The sequence below is a fragment of the Chenopodium album genome, chromosome 21, assembly GCF_948465745.1.
Source record: "Chenopodium album chromosome 21, dcCheAlbu1.1, whole genome shotgun sequence".
NCBI classification, from domain to species: domain Eukaryota; kingdom Viridiplantae; phylum Streptophyta; class Magnoliopsida; order Caryophyllales; family Amaranthaceae; genus Chenopodium; species Chenopodium album.
In genome coordinates this window covers 3,835,745-3,858,167 of record NC_137854.1, presented here as the reverse complement: position 1 = coordinate 3,858,167, position 22,423 = coordinate 3,835,745, and the positions used below count along the sequence as shown (strand labels likewise).

The 22,423-nt window shown below is 37.4% G+C and overlaps 2 protein-coding genes and 1 pseudogene across 2 annotated transcripts in view; 2 read left to right on the top strand and 1 right to left on the bottom strand.

The window, feature by feature from the left end:
* Positions 1-2,155: 2,155 nt before the first annotated feature.
* LOC145601818 (splicing factor-like protein 1) lies at positions 2,156-5,851 on the top strand. Its single transcript, XM_081657896.1, has 2 exons — positions 2,156-4,609; positions 5,471-5,851. The coding sequence occupies exon 1, from the start codon at positions 2,302-2,304 to the stop codon at positions 4,573-4,575; it is 2,274 nt and encodes a 757-aa protein (XP_081514022.1). The 5' UTR covers positions 2,156-2,301; the 3' UTR covers positions 4,576-4,609; positions 5,471-5,851.
* Positions 5,852-10,565: 4,714 nt separating this feature from the next.
* LOC145602695 (RING-H2 finger protein ATL80 pseudogene) lies at positions 10,566-11,108 on the top strand (annotated as a pseudogene).
* A 243-nt stretch (positions 11,109-11,351) lies between these two features.
* LOC145600237 (MLO-like protein 10) overlaps positions 11,352-22,423 on the bottom strand; it is a 12,594-nt gene continuing 1,522 nt past the window's right edge. The window contains exons 4-15 of the mRNA XM_081656168.1: positions 21,487-21,603; positions 20,574-20,634; positions 20,373-20,461; positions 19,697-19,771; positions 19,506-19,594; positions 19,349-19,398; positions 19,043-19,083; positions 18,796-18,969; positions 12,698-12,733; positions 12,523-12,590; positions 12,378-12,438; positions 11,352-11,936 (exon numbers count right to left, since the gene is read on the bottom strand). Coding sequence (XP_081512294.1) covers positions 11,550-11,936; positions 12,378-12,438; positions 12,523-12,590; positions 12,698-12,733; positions 18,796-18,969; positions 19,043-19,083; positions 19,349-19,398; positions 19,506-19,594; positions 19,697-19,771; positions 20,373-20,461; positions 20,574-20,634; positions 21,487-21,603 — 1,248 coding nt within the window. The 3' untranslated portion in view covers positions 11,352-11,549. The remainder of the gene's footprint in view (positions 11,937-12,377; positions 12,439-12,522; positions 12,591-12,697; positions 12,734-18,795; positions 18,970-19,042; positions 19,084-19,348; positions 19,399-19,505; positions 19,595-19,696; positions 19,772-20,372; positions 20,462-20,573; positions 20,635-21,486; positions 21,604-22,423) is intronic.

The window sequence follows — 22,423 nt, the reverse complement described above, 5'->3', positions numbered from 1 at the left end:
GGAAAATGACCAAAAGGTTTATTCAATTTATGTTATTAAGCTCTTTCACAAATGTACTTGCATGTTTATTTGAGGTGATCAACATTGACCCAGCCTGCTAGCCCAGTCCGAAAATAGGGCGGGTTTGGGCAAATCTAAAAGTAAGTGCATTTTTAGTTAAAAACTTGAGTCTAGCCTGAAAAAAGCCCGAAAAGACCGTTTTGCTCGAAAAGCCCGCTACATTTTACGGGTTTGGGCACGAGATACTACATTCAGACCCCGCCCGACCCAAATTTTTGATCACCTCTAATGTTAATTTGGCTTTTGAGTACAACAAATTAAGTATCATGACCCGATTCGTACTTAATAATAATTAATAAAGTTTCATGACCTGATTCGTACATAATAATAGGATATGTTATATTGAAAATAAATTCGAATAACTTTGACTTGTATAATTACGGATTAGCTTAAAAGTTTCATATGTAAAATCGGTCTAAACAAGTTAATTAAAACAACCATAACTAAAAATTGTGATATCAATCTCTCTAGGTGCACTTGTCGGGTAGGATTTTCTAACCCTTTCTCCCATACCTAAGGGGGTTTTTTTTTGGCTAAAGCACTACCAAGTTGATACTTTTGTGAAGTTTTGATCTAATAGGAGTCATCTTCTTTACCTAGTACTCCGTTTCTCCCATATTATTTTTCCATTTACCAAATTTCACGGGAATTAAGAAATTGAAAGAGAAATTATATGAAGTACTCCCTCCGTTTTTAAATACTTGTTCCATTTCTCCATGCGAGGAGTTTTAGGAGAAATTGGAGAAAATAATAAAATATGGAGGTAGTGGGGTGGGTGGAAGAATAAAAAATTGTAAAAAGCAAAAGTAGTGGAGAGAATTAGAGGAGAGAGGACATGAAAATAATAAAAATATGATCATGGGGGTCCACTAGGTGAGAGAAATTATTTTAATATTGTAAAAGCTTTCCAAATAAGGAAATGGAGCAAGTATTTAAAAACGGACGAAAAAGGAAAGTGGAGCAAGTATTTAAAAACGGAGGGAGTACATTAGAAAAAGCGAAAAGTACAAAAAAAAATGTGAGTGGTGCATAAATAATAAGGGCCTGTTCTCATTGACTGAACTCAGCTGAACTGAACTGAACTCAGCTGAACTGAACTGAACTGAGCTGAACTGAACTGAAATGAATATTTTATAAGAGAAGGAAATTAGGAGCTGAACTGAACTGAACTCAGCTAAACTGAACTGAACTGAACTGAACTGAACTGAACTGAACTGAATTTCAACGTAAGAGAACAGGCCCTAAGTACATGAAAAAAAAGTATGTGCACATGAGTGGTGGCACAAATATGGAGAGAGAAAATGTTGGTAGAGAACTCACCTTGTGACTTTGAGGTTACGAGTTCGAGCCGCACATACTATGCTTAGGAGTAGGGGGATTCCCTTACCTCCCTCCCTCTAATCTCAAGCGTTGATATGTGGAGTTAGGCTAGTTTAGCCAATGACAGGTGCCGGTTCAATATGGTCCTTCATCTTACTTTTAAAAATTACTCCCTCCGTTTTTAAATACTTGCTCCATTTCTCTTGGACACGCATGCCGATGCTAATCTTTGATCACTAATGTCTTTAATTATCAATAAGTGTAAATTCTAACAATTGAAATTAATAATCTATTCTTTGAAATGATTCCAATAAGTACCCATAAGACTATATTTTTTTCTTATGTATAAATCACAAACATTAGTCAAAGTAGAACAAATGAATAGTGCAAAAAATAGAAATAGAGCAAGTATTTAAAAATGGAGGGAGTATATGCAGGGAAAATATGAGCGTATTTTAGACGATTGAATGATTTTTTTTAAAAAAAGTGAAGGCAATACGGTATTCTCATAGTGTTCAAAAATGGAAAAATGAAATGAAACGATTATTTTCGGATACCTAAAATGAAACATAGGAACAATATGAGACGGATGGAGTAGTATAATTATTATATTTTCCGATATCTCATATCTGTAACAATAATACATACGGAATACTTCGTAAATACGGAGTAAAAATTTCCTAATATGGATACTCGTGTAGCCCAAATCGTGATATCTGGATATCCAAAAAGTAATTGGATATGCCGCCTTAAATTGATAACTGTTTTTTAATCCAACCCTAAATTCAATTCAATAGACTCCATACACTTTCACTTCAAACAAACCAACAAACTCAATCTCTCATTTCTTCTTCACTTTTCCCTCTTTTTTCTGGATTCTCTCAACTCAATCTCTTCGATTTACTCCATTAATCTTCATCAATGGAAGCTCAAAATCTCTCTGAATCTTTGCCCCAATCTTTAGATCCCTACTCTTTTGAACCCCCTCACCAAACCCTACCTTCTTACCAAGAACTCAACGACCAAACCCTAACCCTACCTCCCACTCAATCTGACCATCAAACCCTAGATTCTTCGCAATTTCAGAACACCAACAACAATAATCATCAGAATGGAAATGGGGTGAGTGAATCTTTGCCGAAAACCCAAAGTGGGACTACTACGGCCGATAATAATCAATCCGGCGGCGAAGAGGAGACGACTAGCCGGAGAAAGCGCCGGAGTAGGTGGGACCCGCCGCCGTCTTCGGATGATGGAGCTGCTGCTGCTGCTGCTGCCGGAAGAAAGAGGAAGTCAAGATGGGCGGATGACGAGCCGAAGCCGGCGTTTCAGTTGCCTGATTTCATGGGAGGTATTGAATTTGACCCTGAAGTTCAATCTCTTAATAGTAGACTTCTTGAAATTAGTAGGAAATTGCAATCTGGATTGCCTTTAGATGATAGACCTGAAGGCGCTAGATCCCCGTCCCCGGAACCGGTTTATGATAATATGGGAATTAGGATTAATACTAGGGAGTATCGTGCTCGTGAGAAATTGAATAGAGAGAGACAGGAGATTATATCGCAGATTATCAAGAAAAACCCGGCTTTTAAGCCTCCGGCTGATTACCGGCCTCCTAAGCTTCATAAGAAGCTTTATATTCCTCAGAAGGAGTTTCCTGGTTATAATTTCATTGGGTTGATTATTGGGCCGAGGGGGAATACACAGAAACGGATGGAGAAGGAGACAGGGGCGAAAATTGTGATTCGGGGTAAGGGTTCTGTTAAGGAAGGGAGGTTGCAACAGAAGCAGAATTTGAAACCTGATCCTTCGGAGAATGAGGATTTACATGTTTTAGTTGAGGCTGATACGCCTGAATCGCTTGAGGCTGCTGCTGCTATGGTGGAGAAGCTATTGCAGCCGGTGGATGAAGTGCTTAATGAGCATAAGAGGCAGCAGTTAAGGGAGCTTGCTGCTTTGAATGGGACTATTAGAGATGAAGAGTTTTGTAGGCTGTGTGGTGAGCCTGGTCATCGACAGTATGCCTGTCCTTCGAGGACTACAACCTTTAAGAGTGATGTGCTTTGTAAAATTTGTGGTGATGGTGGACATCCAACTATTGATTGTCCGGTTAAGGGGACAACTGGGAAGAAGATGGATGATGAGTACCGCAACTTTTTGGCAGAGTTAGGAGGTACAGTCCCTGATTCTTTGGCCAAAGGTGAAGAATCTTCGTCCCCTGTTGGGTCTGGTGGTGCTGGAAGCAATCCACCTTGGCAGAGTAGCAGTAATGCCAGTAGTGCACATGCGGGATTGGGCTCTAATCCTAGTAAACCTAAAGATTATGATGATACCAACTTGTATATTGGCTACTTGCCACCTACTCTTGATGATGACAGCTTGATACGCCTATTTACTCCTTTTGGTGAGATTGTGATGGCTAAGGTTATAAAGGACCGTGTTACTCAGTTGAGTAAAGGGTATGGTTTTGTGAAGTATTCCAGTGTTGAACAGGCCAATGCTGCCATTAACGGTATGAATGGATATCGTTTAGATGGCCGGACTATTGCAGTTAGAGTTGCTGGGAAGCCTCCTCAACCCACCACTCCTCAGCCTCCTGCTGCTCCTGCAATGCCACCATATCCAGCTGCAAATCAAGCTCCAGGCGCTTATCCGTCTCAGCAATTCGTATCTGGTGGGCCTCTGGGTAGCTCTGCTCCGGGGAGCTACGGTACTCCTGTCCCTTGGGGGCCACCTGTCCCTCCCCCTCCTTATGCTGCCTATCCCCCTCCACCACCTGGATCAAATTATTATCCTCCTATGCAGAATCAGTCTGTGCCTCCTTATGGTGCTCAGTATCCTCCTCCATCTGTTCCAAGTAACACTTCCACACAAACTGTGCCTCCTGGTGATGCACACCAAAATTTCCCGCCTGGTGTGCAATCTCAGAGTAGCACATCTGGTCAATCCCCTACATCTAATGTATATGGTTCAGCAGCTACTATGGCACCACCTGCACCACCTGCCTACTTGCCTTCGTATGGCTATTCACCTTATTATGGAGCACCTCCTCCCCCACCTCCTGCTGATCAGCCACAAAGCATGCAGAATGTCCCTTGGGCGTCAAATCCTCCAGCACCACCTGTATCAGCTTCAGAACAGTCAGCCCAGGGAGTAGATATGGAGTATGAGAAGTTCATGGCAGAGATGAAATAATTCTGGTTTTGGCATACTGCTTAAATGCAAAGAGGTATTGATACTTATCTTTTTCTTTTTTTAAATCACTATACAGGTAATTATGTTTTGCTTAGTTATCTTTTATTATGTTGGGCTGACAAGAATTTGTTTCCTGTTACTAATCCTCTCTGCATTAGCTTCCTAGCTGAATAAATATCTCAGCTTCTTTGGATTTGTAAAATGTAAGATAGATTTGTTTATATCATTGTCATATAACTTGTAAATATAGAGTGTGAAAGATTTATGCTGTGTTGACATTTGTCTTTTATGATACTGTGAATTGAAATCAGGCTGAAGTATTACAGTATTGTTTTGAACTATTCAGTGTCAGTTGGACAGCAGTTTGTTTATTATCACAGGACATGAAGTTCTTTAGGAGAGCAATTTGAGGAGAGGGCCGTACAGGCCCTCGTATATTCATGAAGACTTGTGCTAAATAAGTGTAGTGACTAGACACACAGTATCACAGTAGGGTTGAGGGATTTGATCTGTCAAGTACTGTGGAAGGAACTAGGCTGATATTTTAGGAAACTTTGACTTGTGAGTTAGGATGTTAGTGTTGAAGAGAGGATTGCGAGTTTGTTTTATAAATCCTTTCAATTTAATTTTCTTTATTTTTTTGACATCTTATTTTTGTCAATTCTTCACTTTGGTTTGTCATGGACTTTGGTGTGCAGTTCTCAGCTTCTGTTGTCTGACTGTCGGTGTCCATTTCTTCTTCTGGTAGATCTATGCCACTTCTTTTGTACTAGTATCATATTAACTTGGTGGAATATTTTCATAGAATGTGTCCATGCTGCTGTATCTTTCGACTTGTTTTCATATTTTCGTTTGCTAACCTTTGTCATTGTTATTGTTGTAATATTCTTGACAGGCATCATGTTTCTTGGAGCTCTTGTGAACCTGATTTCTTACCTATTGCCATGACTTGTTGGAAGTTTAGGACTCACCTCTTTAACTTGCTGTACTGTTATGACATTTGCAGAGACGTGGGATACAAGTTGAGCTCCTTCAGCCTCTATTATACTAGCAACTCTGAAGTTCATCCATTTTTACGTTTTCTTATGCAGGACTTCTCTGTACTGGGATTTCATGGCATTCATGGATCTGCTTCTATTTTTGTTTGATATTATTTTTGCTGTCAAGATAGCTAATATTTTACCTGGATAAGACTTGCTGATCCTGTTTTGTATTTTTTTTGTCAACTATAATGTTTCACCTTCATACATTTTCTTAATATCCTAATTTTTTTCAAGTGATTACCACGTGTTCCTCACTGTGGTGGAAGTTTTCTTGTTGACCATGCTGCTCACTGCTGGTATGTTCTGAGCCTCTCATGCCCTATCAGGTAGCTGTTCCTGCAGGATGGAAAAGGATCCTATTTGTGGTGGGGGGGGGGGGGGGGGTTTGATTACTTGACATTTATAAATCTACCCAAGCCACTGATTTTTTCACTTGCCAGATGACATTGCTAATGTAATTATTGAGCTGTTATTGGCAGGTTAAATAGCAATTCCTTGTGGTTGTAGGCTTGGATTCTGCAAGGGAGAATGTTGCTGCTTTTTGGATGATCCATGAATTGTGTGACTTACATAAATTCTTCTTCTAGCTATTGATAATTAGTCCGAGTCTACGCCACTCTAGATGTGCTACGATAGGTCAGATTATGTTATACAATCCACTGTTGTGCTTCATTGATTTTTGTACAAATCTCTACAGAAGCTATACCTTTTTGAAGTTTGATCATTCCCTGGGTTTTGGTGGTACCTAGGAAGATTACTATTAGGATAGACAACCAATGATAATTTAATGTTCATTATTAGGGTACGGAACAGCGCGTTGTCTCGTATTTGTATGGAAATGAATCCGGATTTCGTAATTATCAGGTTAACCTTGAATAGTTCTGAGGGCTGTGTAGCTATCATTTTGGAGGAGGGTATTATGAGTCATCTTGCTGTCATAGCATATATTGTGCTGTTGGAGTGTCCTTGTGAAATCGTCTTTGTTGGTAGGCATAGCTTGATGCGACCGAAGTAAGGCCTTTCTTTGCTAATGGTTTCTAGTAATATGTCACTTAGGTGGCCTGTTTTTCTTATAGTCTTAATTTCATTGTCAAAGGTGTTCTAGATATACTAGCCTAGTTTGTAATCCTCCAATCACCTTCCTTACATAGTATCCAGCTGAATCGAATACCAGTGTACATACAATGGTTGATACTGTTATGTGTGGTTCTTGCTTTCTATTGATGTCATAGTGAGCCTTTAGCTTCAAATTCTAGATGTTTTATGTTGGGTTCTTTTGTCTGGTATGTAGATTTTGTAGGTATAATTGATGAAATACGAGCATTGATCTTTTAATTGGTTTTTCTTTTTCTGCCTTGTCATTTTCCTATGCCATCACCTACCTATTTCTAAAATGTTCCCCCATTACACTATTAAAATATCAAGTGGAACTCATTTAATTGAGTCAATGGGTATATTGTATACACGTACAAGAGCGCACACACTACTATATGATTTTTGCATGATGTGAATAGTATATAGTCCATCGATAAGCTGTTTTACTACTCACACTCTCCTTGATCTTTGTTCCTGATCCTTATCTCACTTGTTTGACTTTGTGGTGACCTAGACATCTCACCTTGTGCCTTTTTGTGTGTGGTGGAACATCAAAAATTGTTATTTGCTAATTTATTATGTGCCTTGTTTGCCTTCTTGCCTGGTATTGATGTTAATTTGTGACTGGTTTCTATTAATTGTATAAGGTTTTTTCAACTGTTCTCTTCTTGTGGGGCTAGTCTACCAAGTTATCAATATTCGATGGTGTTTTCTTATTTTCACCTTAATCCTTGATCAATGTCCTGATGTTACAGAACCTTTTTGTTCTTGTTGATCTATTGATATTTGACTGATAGTATCATCAGCCTCCTATTTCCTTCTAGATTTTCTAGTGTTAAAAATTTTATAAAAATAACTTACTAATATTTTGGCTGATAATATGTCTATGTTAATCTTTGTACTAGTATAGTATGTCAGGGGGTAGGAGGCCTTCAAAAGGAGTATGCTGCTGTTGCTAATCTGCTGGACATCTGTTAACCTCATCCTTTGAAGAAGTTGGTATTCTCGTCCGATTGCGAACAAGGGAGTTAATTAGGGGGTGATGTTGAACTGCTAGGTATCGATGAGAAGGCTAATGTTTGGGTTTTTTTTTTTTTTTTTTTTTTTAAATTCTAATATATATTTAGATTTTGGGGGGTTGTGGTTTGGGCTTGATACAAGCGACAATTGCTATTAGGATATGGGTCTGGTAGGCAGATTTTTTTTTTGTTTTGTTAGGAATTTTTGTTTAAGGTTAGAGGTAGCTGCTTTATGTTTTGCAGTTGAAATTATAAATTATCCTTTTTTTTGTGAAAAACTGTCTAGTTTTCTTGTTTAACCTTGGCTATGCTGTGGTGGTGTGCTTTGTTATTTATTTTTCTGGTAGTATCATGTATTCCTGAGGTGGTATGACTTCTTGTAGTTTATACCTGTTGCCTGGTGCTGTTATTAGTGTCCACAGAATACAGGTGAAAACTACATAATACCTTGGTTGAGTTTTTGGGACAAGTAGTCAGACTGGCCTTTATGTTCTGGCAAGTGCAGTAAGTGTACTAGATTCTTGAGTGCCTGTTGTGTACATGCTGTTTGGGGAACATGGAGACGCTGTGCTCCTTTCTGATGGCGATAGATAGTGGTGTCTGGTGTGGAAGAGGTACTGGGGGTAGTTTTCTAGTGGGGATTTCTCCCTTGGTGCATCTGCATATGCTTTATTTTTTTTGTAGTTCATTGAATCGTTGGAGGGGGGCTTGAAAGGCATTTAATTACGTAAACTGGTAAATAATAGGGACCAACGGCAGCTAGTCTGCCACTTGCATGATACAGCATAGAGTAGTGCCTATTTGCTTTGCTCTTGAGTCATCTGATACCATATCTAGGACACCTGGGAAGTGTTATTATCATTCGTTGGCCTTTTATTATTGAGGGCGATCGTTCACTAGGATTAGTCTGCTTCCTCATTTTGAAGCCCTGCACTTTTTTGGTTGACTAAGAATCGTTGAGTCTCTTCATGAGCTATGTACACATGATGTTATTTTGCACCAAATGATTACCAGGGAAAAAGTGCCAAATTATTGGTGTAAAAGAAAACAATATACTACCTCCATTTATCATTATTTGCTACAAGAGTTTTTTTTTTGGCTCGCAAATAATATACTTTTGTTACAAATAATGAGAAACGTAGGTAGTATTTTATGATCTTTGTGGTGTACATGTATCATCGTGATTTAAAGTGAAGGGATTATGGAGTATGTCACAACTGAACGGATCTTAACTTGTAAGAACCAATGACTTGTGACTCGTATTGTTCATCTTGATTCACTCGACCAAGGTAATATTGCATTCCACGGTTCCACCTTAACCTGTCAATAAATTAGACTTTTTGAACAGCTAATTAAAATTTTTGGCATTTCAACTTGGCAACCAATCAATCTACACCAAGTTCGGCCATCTTATATTTCGTCAGACAGAAAACAAATAAAATTACAAATTAATTATTGTTCTTTTTTTTTTTTTTTTTGAAAGAAAATTAATTATTGTTCTTATTGTTGAGGAATATTGAATACGGAAAGAATGAAAGATGTACAAAGTTAGATTATTTTTCTCTCAAAATCTTAGGGTACACTACATGAGAAGTGTGAGACTGCGTTAGATTATGTTCATTATTGTCACGTGAAAATTTCTTGCATGGGATATTCATACCTTTCTTTTTGCTCTAAATCTACTTTTGATTATTATTACTAGTATTATTATTAAGAAAAGTATATGAAAGTTGACAACGATATTACCATTTCATATAAATTGAATATGGACGAACATGGAGGACGTGTCTCTCGTGTGTAGTGATGAAACATAAAAGACCAAAAGTGTATTCAGTCAAAAAAACCTAAAAAAAAGAAAGAAAAGGGTAGGTTGAAAATCAAAGATGAAAACTGCTCCCAACTTAATGTGAGTTGGTGGACGATATTATCACTTGCAAAGTACTACTCACTTAGTCTATATTGTCCTCTTATGGAAACACAATTTTGGTGGGAGACTGAAAAAAATTACAATACGATCAAATGATTTAACTATTGAACGGAATTTTCCCACATGGGATCAGACCTCGAGTTTCAAACTCACCATTACTATGGAATTGGTGGAGCTTTTACTCATCTATTAATACCTTACCAAAATGAAAATAAAATTAAAAAAAAAAATTATTATAGAAGTGTATTCATTAAAAGTATTTTTTGGCGTGCATAAGGTAAGCAAAAATTATAAAAAGTTGATAATTAACGAGGATATTTCAATACGAATCTAACAAAATCTTGAGTAAATTTTTGTAACACATAAATCACATAAAATAGTCAACAATCAAATAATATGGCAATAGAAATATATTGTTAAAACTAGTCAAAGTGAGACACATAAATAGTGTAAAAGTCAATCTATTGCAAATATATATATATAAAAGAAGTATATGCGTCTATACTTATGTATCACATCTAATAACCTAGATAGTCCTAGCAAAATATAGTGTAGGGTTTAAGTAACAAACTTTTAAAAAATAAAATTGTGGGTATTTATCAATAATTTCACTTAAAAATTCTAAAAGCTAGTGTTGATTTTTCCATGAAGTTTGTAATGTAAATGTAAAAAACATTCACTTTCAACTTTAACTATAAAAGCACCAACAAAAACAGTCAAGGATGCTAAAACATAAACTACACCTAGTTCTAAATGTTGACTAGAACCTCAGAAGAATTAGGATATAAATGTTTTTTTTTTTTTTTCCCCTTAAAAAATCCTCAAAAAAGCAAACTTCACTTGATCTACTGCCCTACTCCTATATATAGTCATTGTTCCAACTTCCAAAGTATCACCTTGCAATTTATGGAAGCTATTACCAATAGAAAATTCTCACACAATACAGCAAAAGCAGCATTCTCAGTAAACTCAAACATGCTGATCATCATAACCTGCATTCTCTGTGCCCTCATTTGTGTAATGGGACTCATGGCAGTAACCCGTTGTGTGTGGCCCTGCCCTCAGCCTCCTACTACACGGGGAACTACTAATGAAGTGGTTCCCAACGAATGCTTGAAGAGGGAGATCATCAACTCGCTCCCTAGAAAGGTCTTCAAGTCTGGCAGTCTGACAGTTGCTGCTGATGCGGCCAAAATTGAGAATGATAAAGCAGCAGCAGCAGAGTGTGTGATTTGTTTGGCTGAATTTGTGGAAGGAGAAGAGGTTAGGGAATTCCCAGGATGTTCCCACATGTTCCATGTTGAATGTATTGACACATGGCTGATCGGGTCCCATTCCTCCAGCTGCCCTTCCTGCCGTCAAACGCTGGTGGTTGTTAATCAGTGTCAGACCTGCAGGACTGGTGTTTCTGTGGTGTTTCAACAGCAAGAAGCTGATTTCTTACCTTAAGTTAGCATCTTACTCTTCAGTATCATAGTATATATATACTGTCATAAAAAAAGTTCACTAGCAAGAGAATTCAGGTACCACTGCAACTCTGCAAGTTTTCAGTGGTACAGTAGATAAAGATTTAGAATTACAGTGTCAAATGAAACTCAACCATCTCACATCCAAAAAAAATAAAGTGAAACATAGTGAATATATGGCAAGGTAATGCAACTATGTACTGCCTCAATATGTAAACAAATAGTATGTAACAATGTACAAGAAATGCTTCTACAATCCAAGTTTTACTTTTCATCTTTCTGAAGAGCGAAGACTGAAGTGCCCTATGACTAAACAAACCTCTTAAGTATTACATTTGTATTTGGCCTTAATACAACCAACCTATCTAAATTAAGGAAAAATTAGTCTAATAATACCTGTGTAGGCTGTTTACATGGGTAGCAATTATACTTCACTGCTACTGTCAATTCGAGCTGGCTTGCCAAACAGGTCGTCTTCCTTAATTTCCTTCCTAGTAGACAACAAAGTCATTTCACTCTCCCCGTGTTTATCATCGGCCTTAGTTATCTCATCACCTTCACCATCCGACACATGAAGCTCAACATAGGATGACAAATGAGTTGAGTGGCCTGTTGTCATGAAACGGTGTAGGGTGGGGCCAGATGAATGCCGCTTCATTGACTTCCTTAAGCTCTTTGAGCTTCCTCCCAGGGTTTTGGTAGAAGACTTCTCTGTGTTCTCCTTTTGCTTCCTCTTAACTCCCATGTGCCATTTTGTGAGAGCTTTGGATGTTTGCTCGTCAAAGATAGACTTCTTCAAGTTTGATCCCATCTGTCAAAATTTTCATCACCAAGTTTCAATCTTGAGGTCGTTTTATTTACTGACATCAAGCATGATATTCAGACTTGAGGTAGCTACTAACTGATAACTAGAGCAAATCAAATATACAAGTATGTCCAATAATCAACATTAGAGTAATGTAGAGTAGAAAAACCTCGAATAGCGAAGGAAAACCAATTATTAGTATTGAAATTGAGTCACATGTGGGTAACAAGTCATTATAGGTTGTGTGATTCGGGTCTATTTAAATCCCATCACTGTTGTACATAATCTTGCCCAAATAAATAAATCAGTCATAGTCACAGTGTCTTACTGATTCTCAGGCTCATTTGTGTTAAATTTAGATTACAACAAAGCATAGGTGACTGACTTATAGCTTCGTTTTCTGGTTGTTCAAGAGGAAGTGGAAAGCTAGAGAAAGTATGGTGATACCTGGGTCACAAGAGCATAAAGTGGAAGAGTGCTGTAACTGCAAAGAACCATAGCACCAATCCTGTAATCCCAAGTTATACTCCATTAATCCAAAGAGATAAAATATGTGACACAAATGACAAATGAACATGTATTGAGACCTTACCCGATAATTATTTTAATAAGCACAAATATGTGTCTATCATGAAAACATGACTTCAGTCCGAATTCATACTAGAACCAAAAGAAAAAAAAGAAAAAAAAAAAATTAGCATTGTAGGATCTTTTGAAGTTTGGCATATTCGTGTCGAGTAGTAGTTCAAATGATGTTAAATTATTACCAGTATCCACAAGAAGTAAGTTATCTGGAAGGCATTCTGCAGATTATGGAACAAAAGACAGAATATGTCCTTGTCAGATAAGTAGTTTCAAAGAAAAAACAGATTTTAAATACTAAAAAGATTTAGAGAAGTAATTCAAAATATATAAAAATGACTCGAATTTAAAGAAGTAATGCTAAAGAAAATGATCTACTATAACTTGATATTAGAACGCTATATCAAGTACTAAGCAACACACAGGCCTCTTGTCATATCTAGAACCGTCAAAAAATGGCCTTCCATAAGATGGTGGAAAGGTTGGGAATAAGAGGGGGATGGATTTTTAACAGTTTTTACATCTCATATTTCCCTTATTGTGCTTTTTTTGAGGTTTGGGACCGGGACCGAGAATATGGTAATTGACCCCAAAACAGGGTGATTGGGGGACAGTTTGGTTGTTGGTGATTGTTTACATGAGATAAGATATGATACTTACATTACAAACATGAATAGTTTGTTCAAATATATCAATATGATACTTATTGTGCTTTTTTCGAGGTTTGGGACCGGGACCGAGAATATGGTAATTGACCCCAAAACAGGGTGATTGGGGGACAGTTTGGTTGTTGGTGATTGTTTACATGAGATAAGATATGATACTTACATTACAAACATGAATAGTTTGTTCAAATATATCAATATGCTCAACATAATAAATCACACATCATATTAATCAACACACATGTGAATAGTAGCAATGAATAGTCACTATTGTCAAATCAATACACATGTGAATAGTAACAATGAATACTCAATATATTGCAAATCAATCATCATATCATATAATGTGTTCATTTCCATTACAATTGTCAAATCACATCACTATTATGGTCACATCACATCACTATTTTACCCATATTACATCACTTATATAGCATAATTATACTTTTATGACATTATTATGACATCACATCATTAAAAATTTATTTTCATAATATGGCATCATTATAGTTAAGTCACATCACTTCAATATAATTATATGACATCATTATAATAAAGTCAAATCACATTACTATACTTATATGACATCAGTCACATCACTATATTTCATGAATTTCAAAATAGAGTCAAAACTCATTCTTGGCACTTCATAGACATCTTTATCGATGTCTTATGGTTTCAAACCTCCTTATATGACCCAAATAGTCATCCAACACATTCAGTTCATTTTTGAATTGTCAAAAATTTATCCGAAATAGTGTATTATAGCCTTCAATTTTGGACAATTTTCCACTTATTTTGACTCGTAAGGAAAAATTGTCGAGATGCTTACCATGGACCCTAATACACCCCGGGAGTCTATTTAGGTGGGTGCAAACAACTACTATGCCTTTAAATGGTCAATTTACCCGTTCGCAACTTGCACCGATTTCGTAAACTCAAGCCTACCACGGGCAGTTATGACAACATATAATGGTCATATATGTTTCCAAACGACATTATATGACCCTAAGATGTATTCCCTAGGGTCTCAAGACTTTTCGCCACCGGGCCCGTAATCTCAAAAATTCTTTAAAAAGCGTGGATAATAGCCTTCAATTTTGGATTTTTTTGAACTTTTTTCGCCTGGAAATAAAAATTGCCCAGATGTTTACCATTGTCCCTAACACCATCCGGGAGTCCAATTGGGTGGGTGGAACCATCCAATTTGCCTTAAATGGTCAATTTATCCGTTCTTAAATTGCACCGATTGCGTGAGCTCAAGACTACCACAGACATTTATGACATTACATAATGGTCATATATGGTTGCAAATGACATTATATGACCCTAAAATGTATCCCATAGGGTCTCAAGACTTTTCGCTACCGGGCCCGTAACCTAAAAATTTTTCAAAAAGCGTGAATAATAACTATTAATTTTGGAATTTTTTTAACCTTTTTTCGCCCAGAAATAAAAATTGTCCAAATGTTTACCATGGTCCCTAACTCCCTCCGGGAGTCCAATTGGGTAGGTGGAACCATCTAATTTGCCTTAAAATGGTCAATTTACCCAACCTACCACGAACATTTACGACATTATATAATGGTCATATATGGTTCCAAACAGCATAACACGACACTAAGTTGTATCCCCTATGGTCTCAAAACTTTTCACCACCGGGCCGCGTAACCTAAACAATTTCTCAAAAAATGTGGATAATATCCTTTAATTTTGGAATTTCTTAACCTTTTTTCCCCAAAATTAAAGTTTGCCCAGATGTTTACCATGGTCCCTAACACCCTCCGGGTGTCCGATTCAGTTGGTAGAACCATCTAATTTGCCTTAAAATGGTCAATTTACCCGTTCACAACTTGCACCAATTTCGTGAGCTCAAGCCTACCACGGACATTTATGACATTATATAATGGTCATATATGGTTCCAAACGACATTATATGACCCTAAGATGCATCCTCTAAGATCTCAAGACTTTTTGGTACAGGGCCCCGTAACCTAAAAATTCCTCAAAAAGCGTGGATAATAGCCTTCAATTTTGGACTTTTTTTTTATACCTTTTTCGCCTGGAAATAAAAATTGTCCAAATGTTTACCATGGTCCCTAACACCCTCCGGGAGAACAATTCGGTGGGTGGAACAATCTAATTTGCCTTAAAACGGTTAATTTACCCGTTCACGACTTGCACCGATTTCGTGAACTCAAGCCTACCACGGACATTTACGACATTATATAATGGCAATAGATGGTTCCAAATGGCATTATATGACCCTAAGATGTATCCCCTATGGTCTCAAGAATTTTCGCCATCGGGCTGTGTAACCTCAAAAATTCCTCAAAAAACGTGGATAATAGCTTTCAATTTTGGATTTTTTTTTTACCTTCTTTCGCTCGAAATTAAATTTTTCCCAGATGTTTACCATGGTCCCTAACACCCTCCGGGGGTCCAATTGGGTGGGTGGAACCATCCAATTTGCCTTAAAACGGTCAATTTACCCGTTCACAAATTGCACCGATTTCGTGAGCTCAAGCCTACCACGCACATTTATGACATTATATAATAGTCATATATAGTTCCAAACGATATTATATGACCATAAGATGCATCCCCTAGGATCTCAAGACTTTTCGCCACTGGGCTTCGTAACTTAAAAATTTCTAAAAAAACGTGGATAATGGCCATCAATATTAGGCTTTTTTTTTTTCCTTTTTTCGCCTGGAAACAAAAATTTCCTAGATGTTTACCATGGTCCGTAACACCCTCCGATCAATTTACCTTAAAACGGTCAATTAGCACCATATAAATTGGGTGAGTGGAACCATCTAATTTGTCTTAAAACGGTCAATTTACCCGTTTACAAATTGCACCGATTTCGTGAGCTTAAGGATACTACGGACATTTATGACATTATAAAATGGTCATATATGATACCTTATATGACCTTAAGTTGTATCCCCCATGGTCTCAAAACTTTTCGCCACCGGGCCACGTAACCTAAAAAATTCCTCAAAAGCGTGGATAATAGCCTTTAATTTTGGAACTTTTTTGACCTTTTTTCGCTCGGAAATAAAAATTTCCCAAATGTTTAACAAGGTCCCTTACACCCTCTGGGAGTTCAATTGGGTGGGTGGAAACATCCAATTTGACTTAAACAATCAATTTACCCGTTCACAAATTGCATCGATTTCGTGAGCTCAAGCCTACCACGGACATTTATGACATTATATAATGGTCATATATGGTTCCAAACGACATTATATGACCCTAATATGTATCTCCTAGGGTCTCAAAAATTTTCGCTACCGGGCCCCGTAACCTAAAAATTCCTTTAAAAGCGTGGATAATAACCTTCAATTTTGGAATTTTTTGACCTTTTTTCGCTCGGAAATAAATATTGCCCAAATACCATTGTTCCTAACACCCTCCGGGAGTCTAATTGGGTGGGTGGAACCCAATTTGCCTTAAAACGGTCTATTTACCCGTTCACAAATTACACCGATTTCGTGAGCTTAAGGCTACTACAGATATTGATGACATTATGTAATGGTCATATACGGATCCAAACAACATTATATGACCTTAAGATGCATCCCCTAGGATCTCAAGACTTTTCGCTACCGGGCCCCGTAACCTAAAAATTCCTCAAAAAGCGTGGATAATAGCCTTCAATTTTGGACTTTTTTTTTACCTTTTTCGCCTGTTTACCATGGTCCCTAACATCCTCCGGGAGTCCAATTCGGTGGGTGGAACCATCTAATTTGCCTTAAAATGGTCAATTTACCCGTTCACAACTTGCACCGATTTCGTGAGCTCAAACCTACCACGGACATTTACGTCATTATATAATAGTCATATATGGTTCCAAACGACATTATATGACCTTAAGGTGTATCCCCTATGGTCTCAAGACTTTTCGCCATCGGGCTGTGTAACCTCAAAAATTCCTCAAAAAGCATGGATAATAGCCTTGAATTTTGGAATTTTTTGGCCTATTTTCGCTCGAAAATAAAAATTGCCGAGATGTTAACCATGGACCCTAATACACCCTGGGAGTTTATTTAGGTGGGTGGAACCATCCAATTTGCCTTAAAACGGTCAATTTACCCATTTTTTGTTCTTGCACCGATTTCGTGAACTCAAGCCTACCACGGACATTTTTGACAACATATAATGGTCATATATGGTTCCGAACGTCATTATATGACCCTAAGATGTATTCCCTAGGATCCAAGACTTTTCGCCACCGTGTCCCGTATCATAAAAAATTCTTCAAAAAAGCATGGATAATAGCCTTCAATTTTAGAATTTTTTTTGACCTTTTTCGCCCGAAAATAAAATTGCCCAGATGTTTACCATAGTCACTAATACCCTTCGGGAGTCCAATTGGGTAGGTAAAACCATCCAATTTGCCTTAAATCGGTCAATTTACTCGTTTTCGTACATGCCTCTTGTATTGGCTATAAGCTTTCATAGGGCCTATACGTAGCCAAATATTGGTCATATATGGGTCACAACAATATTATATGACCTCGAGATGCATCCCGTAATGTTCCGTGAAATTCCGACACCGGGTCCCGAGACCTCCTAAATTGCTCCGATTTCGTGTATTATAACCTTCATATTTGGCTTCCGTACATCATTTTTTCAACCGGCGGGATTATGCATCCAAGTACTTCCATGAGTTCCCAAATGACCTTGGGAGTCATAAATAGTGCTCGGAACCATCTTATTCATCCTTAATCATCATGCCCTAAGGGCCTTGGGAGTCGTACATAGTGCCGAAACCCGGTATGCCTTGTCCTTGGGTGCACATGTCCTGTGCACATGCCACACGGCCCCTTGTACCATCAAACATCCCAACACTTAGGCTTTGTAACTTGTCTTAATCCTATACTTAGCATTTTTTAGCATACGAGATGCATCGCTAACCTCGTTTTCCAAAATACAGGTGTTTTAGGGAATAGGGTGGGGGCAGGGACGAATCGAAGCGACATAGAGCTGAATCTCAGTGGATCGTGGCAGCAAGGCCACTCTGCCAATTACAAACAATACCCGTCGCGTATTTAAGTCGTCTGCAAAGGATTCAACCCGCCGCCAGCAATCTATCAAAACTAAATTTGAATCTTGAAAGGGCGTGAAAAGTTATTCTAGAAATGTGTGTCAAACCCAAAGAAGAAATTGAGCAACCTGAACCCAATTCAACCCACTAGCAAAAATTTTGCACATAAATTGACTCAACATCCAAACCCTGCTATGTTCAAAAACTCGAAAGCCCCGTTTAAAATTGGTACAAAATTACATATATACACTTTAAACCAGAAATTAGACCAACCCATTTGGCACATTTACTCCTGTCAACAGTAATTCAGCAAACTTTTATTTGTCTATCCAATAATAACCCACACAGCAGAAAACTTGAGACAAAAGACAGGAGAGTCATTTGGTCAACGGAACATGCATATCCTGAAGTTCAGGCTACATTTTGAGTTGATCGTGTATAATAATGTCATCATCAACAATGATGTCTGAATATTTTGTAATAAATGTCAAATACTTTCCATTCAAAAGCAAAACTCAATATGATCTGTAGGATACGTATGAGAGAAAACACCAAGATATACCTGAAACAGAGCAAAGTGGAGGAGATGAAGAATAAATTGAGGCCGTGAGAACCAAAAGTATTCATCTGAACCTTGCACAAGAGGGATCCCTTGAACCACAGCATGCCTCTCTGTGATTTCCAAAGCCATCCTTGTCAAAATGGCTTGCAGCTTTGTTCCAACAGCTAATACAACCTAATGCAAAACTTAGTCTTAGAAAGTTTCTCTGAAACAAATTGAAAATACAATTCTGAAAACAATGTCTTACCATCAGGGGAAGTATAGATGCCCAGAAAAGTGTGTGCCATCCTGGAAAGGCAACAGCACCATAGTGGAAGAAGAGTAACGAGTTACAGTAATCAGTAAGCAGGTAAAAAATCAATACTAGCCCCATCCTTGAAATATAAGCCACATCTGACCCTTTGTATTAGAATTATATCAACTTTGGCCATTCATTTGTATACGTAAATAGATCGAAAACAATAATCTAATACGCTCTGACAATTAAAGTCACATGTGGCCTCTAGATAGGATACCCAAATATGGAGAATTGAATACAGGGATAGTGGCTCACCTTTGACATTCAGAAGCAAGAAAATCACAAAAGATGCCCATAAAACTGGACTGCAAATTAAAAAATTAAGTTAAAAGATTTAAATTTGAAGTTGAATTGCAAATGATGGTTTAGATTTTTAGAGCACGTATCAACTACTCCATACGTGAAACTTCACCTGACACCAACAACCACTATAAAATCATCTTCCAATGACTTTTTGATATACTTCTGGAAGTTGAATTGGCTTCCTGGAGCTATATGAGCCTAAAAGCCACACCAGGCAGAAATCAAAATTAGGGGTAAGGAAAATTGTACATGAATGAGAGTAAAACAGCTCCAATCAATGAAGTATTAAGAGGCACTCACATTTATGAATCCATTTCTCAATGTCATGTAATCAGCTCTAGTAACTGATCTGTAGAATTGGCGAAAAAAACATCCCTGCAAGATTATAGAAGGAGAAATTACAGTGCTAGTAGTCAAAATATGACCTCATGGTAAGCGGCTGATAAATGTAGCAATAATACGATAAACAAGAGGAGCATAACAGGTTTTCGACTTTCAGCCAAGCAAACATTTAAAAAATCCTCCTATTAAAGTTTAATCTTCCTTTTGAATATCTCACTTGCTTATTCTGCAACTACAATCCTCTATAAGCTAGAAAACTTGGGGAAAATATTATAGCATCTGACTTCCAAAAAAAACTTTCCAACTTTTCTTCACCCTTTTTCATCCCCTCTTGCCTTTGAATTTGTATTACTCCCTCCGTCCCAGAATGTTCTACACTTCTACATTGACCCACTTTTTCTATCTACTTTTCTCCCTCCTTAATCTCTCAGCCCCTTATCAATATTATCCCTGAGCTGAAATGGAGGGAGTAATCTTTGATAAATCCTTCTGAGTTGTGTGCATTTAAAAGGACAGATTAATTCAACTCTCTTTCTGATGATATATGCTAAAGCACTAAATCAAAACTGAAAAGATTTACATTAAATGAATTCTAATCTCTTTCAATAATTCATCCAAAATTTCTATTGCTTACCACATAAAAGAAGAATGGGATCCTAGTCCAAAAGCTGTTGTGCGTTCTTACAAAAGTTGTCTGGTGTGTGAGCCTGAATCTAGAAGGATCTGATACATATTGGCAATAAAACACACAGTCATAACATATCATGGAGAAACAAGAAGAGAATAAAAATAATGGAACAATTCATGCATCCTTCAGGGGCAAGAAATAATGTACCATTCCTTAACTCATAGTTAAGTGATGATGTCTCATACTCCCATGCTTTCCAGCCTCTTATCTGCATAAAAAGAGTTATAGTGGGGAGAATCAACAGACGATGCATATTTAGGATGAACTACAAGCAAAATGCCAGTTAAAATGCCAGTTAACCACAGGAATAAAACAAGACATACAGTAAAGGAAATCTTCTGAGAAGCAGGAATTTCCAATAATGAAGAGGGACATATGACCAACTACAAGCAACTCCAGCCATCAGACAAAACCCAGCGCCATGCATAATTTCATTGATGTAGCCAATAAGACACTATAAGAACCTCGTCACTTCTATCCATATGATCTAACGATGGACATTGAAATTACACAATCGCAGGACAAACATGCTAGCACAGGTGGATCTACAGGTACTTCTTCAGTTGCCACTCCAACATTCCAAAATTGATCCCCAAACTACAGTTCAAACATAATAGCATGGTATGCAAAATTGCTAGTTTTTCCAAGTAAACCCTTATACACTCCACCTCCTCACTTTTCAGTTATCTAAAATAAAGTTTTCATTCATGAGTAGTTTTGAGTAACTTGGGTTGATTGGTTATGATTTGCAGCATGGTCATTATCATCGTTGATTATTGCAGTTAAAAATGGATACAAGCATTGACTTAAGTCATCTATCACCATTAGCTTGCTCATTACTGCCATTTCAAATTTAAGTTTTGGAGTCCACTCTTTTAGTCCCAGTTCTCTACTAAAAACAACAACAGCAGCAGCTTGGTGCAGAGCTTTCCTATAAGGTAATGAGACCTCACAAAGGACAATTTTACAGGTAGTTTTGCAATTAGCAAATGAACAATCACCCCAAAACTTTAAATAAATAAATTTCTGGCAAGGAACATGCTGATATTAGTCAATTTACCTTCAGCCTTCCAAGCATCATTGTCGCTGCACTGTATAGCACATGAAAGACAGCTAAAAAGAATATGAGAATGTGTAGCTGATGAGCAGCATCAACTGTAATAAGTGGCACTTGATCCTGGTAGCAGAAAAATGAGTAGCATTGGAGTAAGTAATAGGAAGTAATAAAGTAAAAAGTTTTAAGTATCCTAACCAAATGATAGGAAAATTAAAAGACAAAAGACAGTTTAAGTAACAAGCTACTAGACTTGAGATGATAGGATCTTGGTTATTGGTGCAGCCAGCAGACTGCAGCTGCAGCAAATGAGCTCGTACTGAAAATACGTCTTACTGTTCCAAATTAAGATTACATCTCGAGATTATACTGACTTTTAGTCTCATTACAATATTAAAGTAAATAAGTAGAGTTGATTGAGTAGTGTTGGTTGGTTCAAAGTGTATATTTATTCTGCTGGTGTCAATGACTGGCAGGACTCTAGAGATCAACCAGTATAAGTTTAGTTTAATGATAGATCTAACCACTACATTTGTTGAAAAATCCTTGGGAGATACATCACAGAAAACATGAAACCAAAGAACAATTATTGAACAAATAATACTCATTACAAATTGTGTCTAACAAAGTAATCAGAGAAGCTCAGAGTAATTTTCAAATTTTGCCAAAGACTATTAGTATCACTGAGGCAATCAAGAAATGGTACCCACGCTTAGAATTACTGTACATACTTGAAACACAGTCAAAATGCCAAATCTAGCAAGTTACTCCCTTGGTCCAGAAACAAGTGGTACAGGAATATTAAATGTTCATTGTAAACGGAGAGAGGAATTGGCACCCAAACTAGGATTTAATACGGGATACTAGATAGGGTATGGCCTGTATGGGAATGGACCAACAACTATAAAGTGCGTTATAGTAGTAAGTTGGGACAACTTAACAA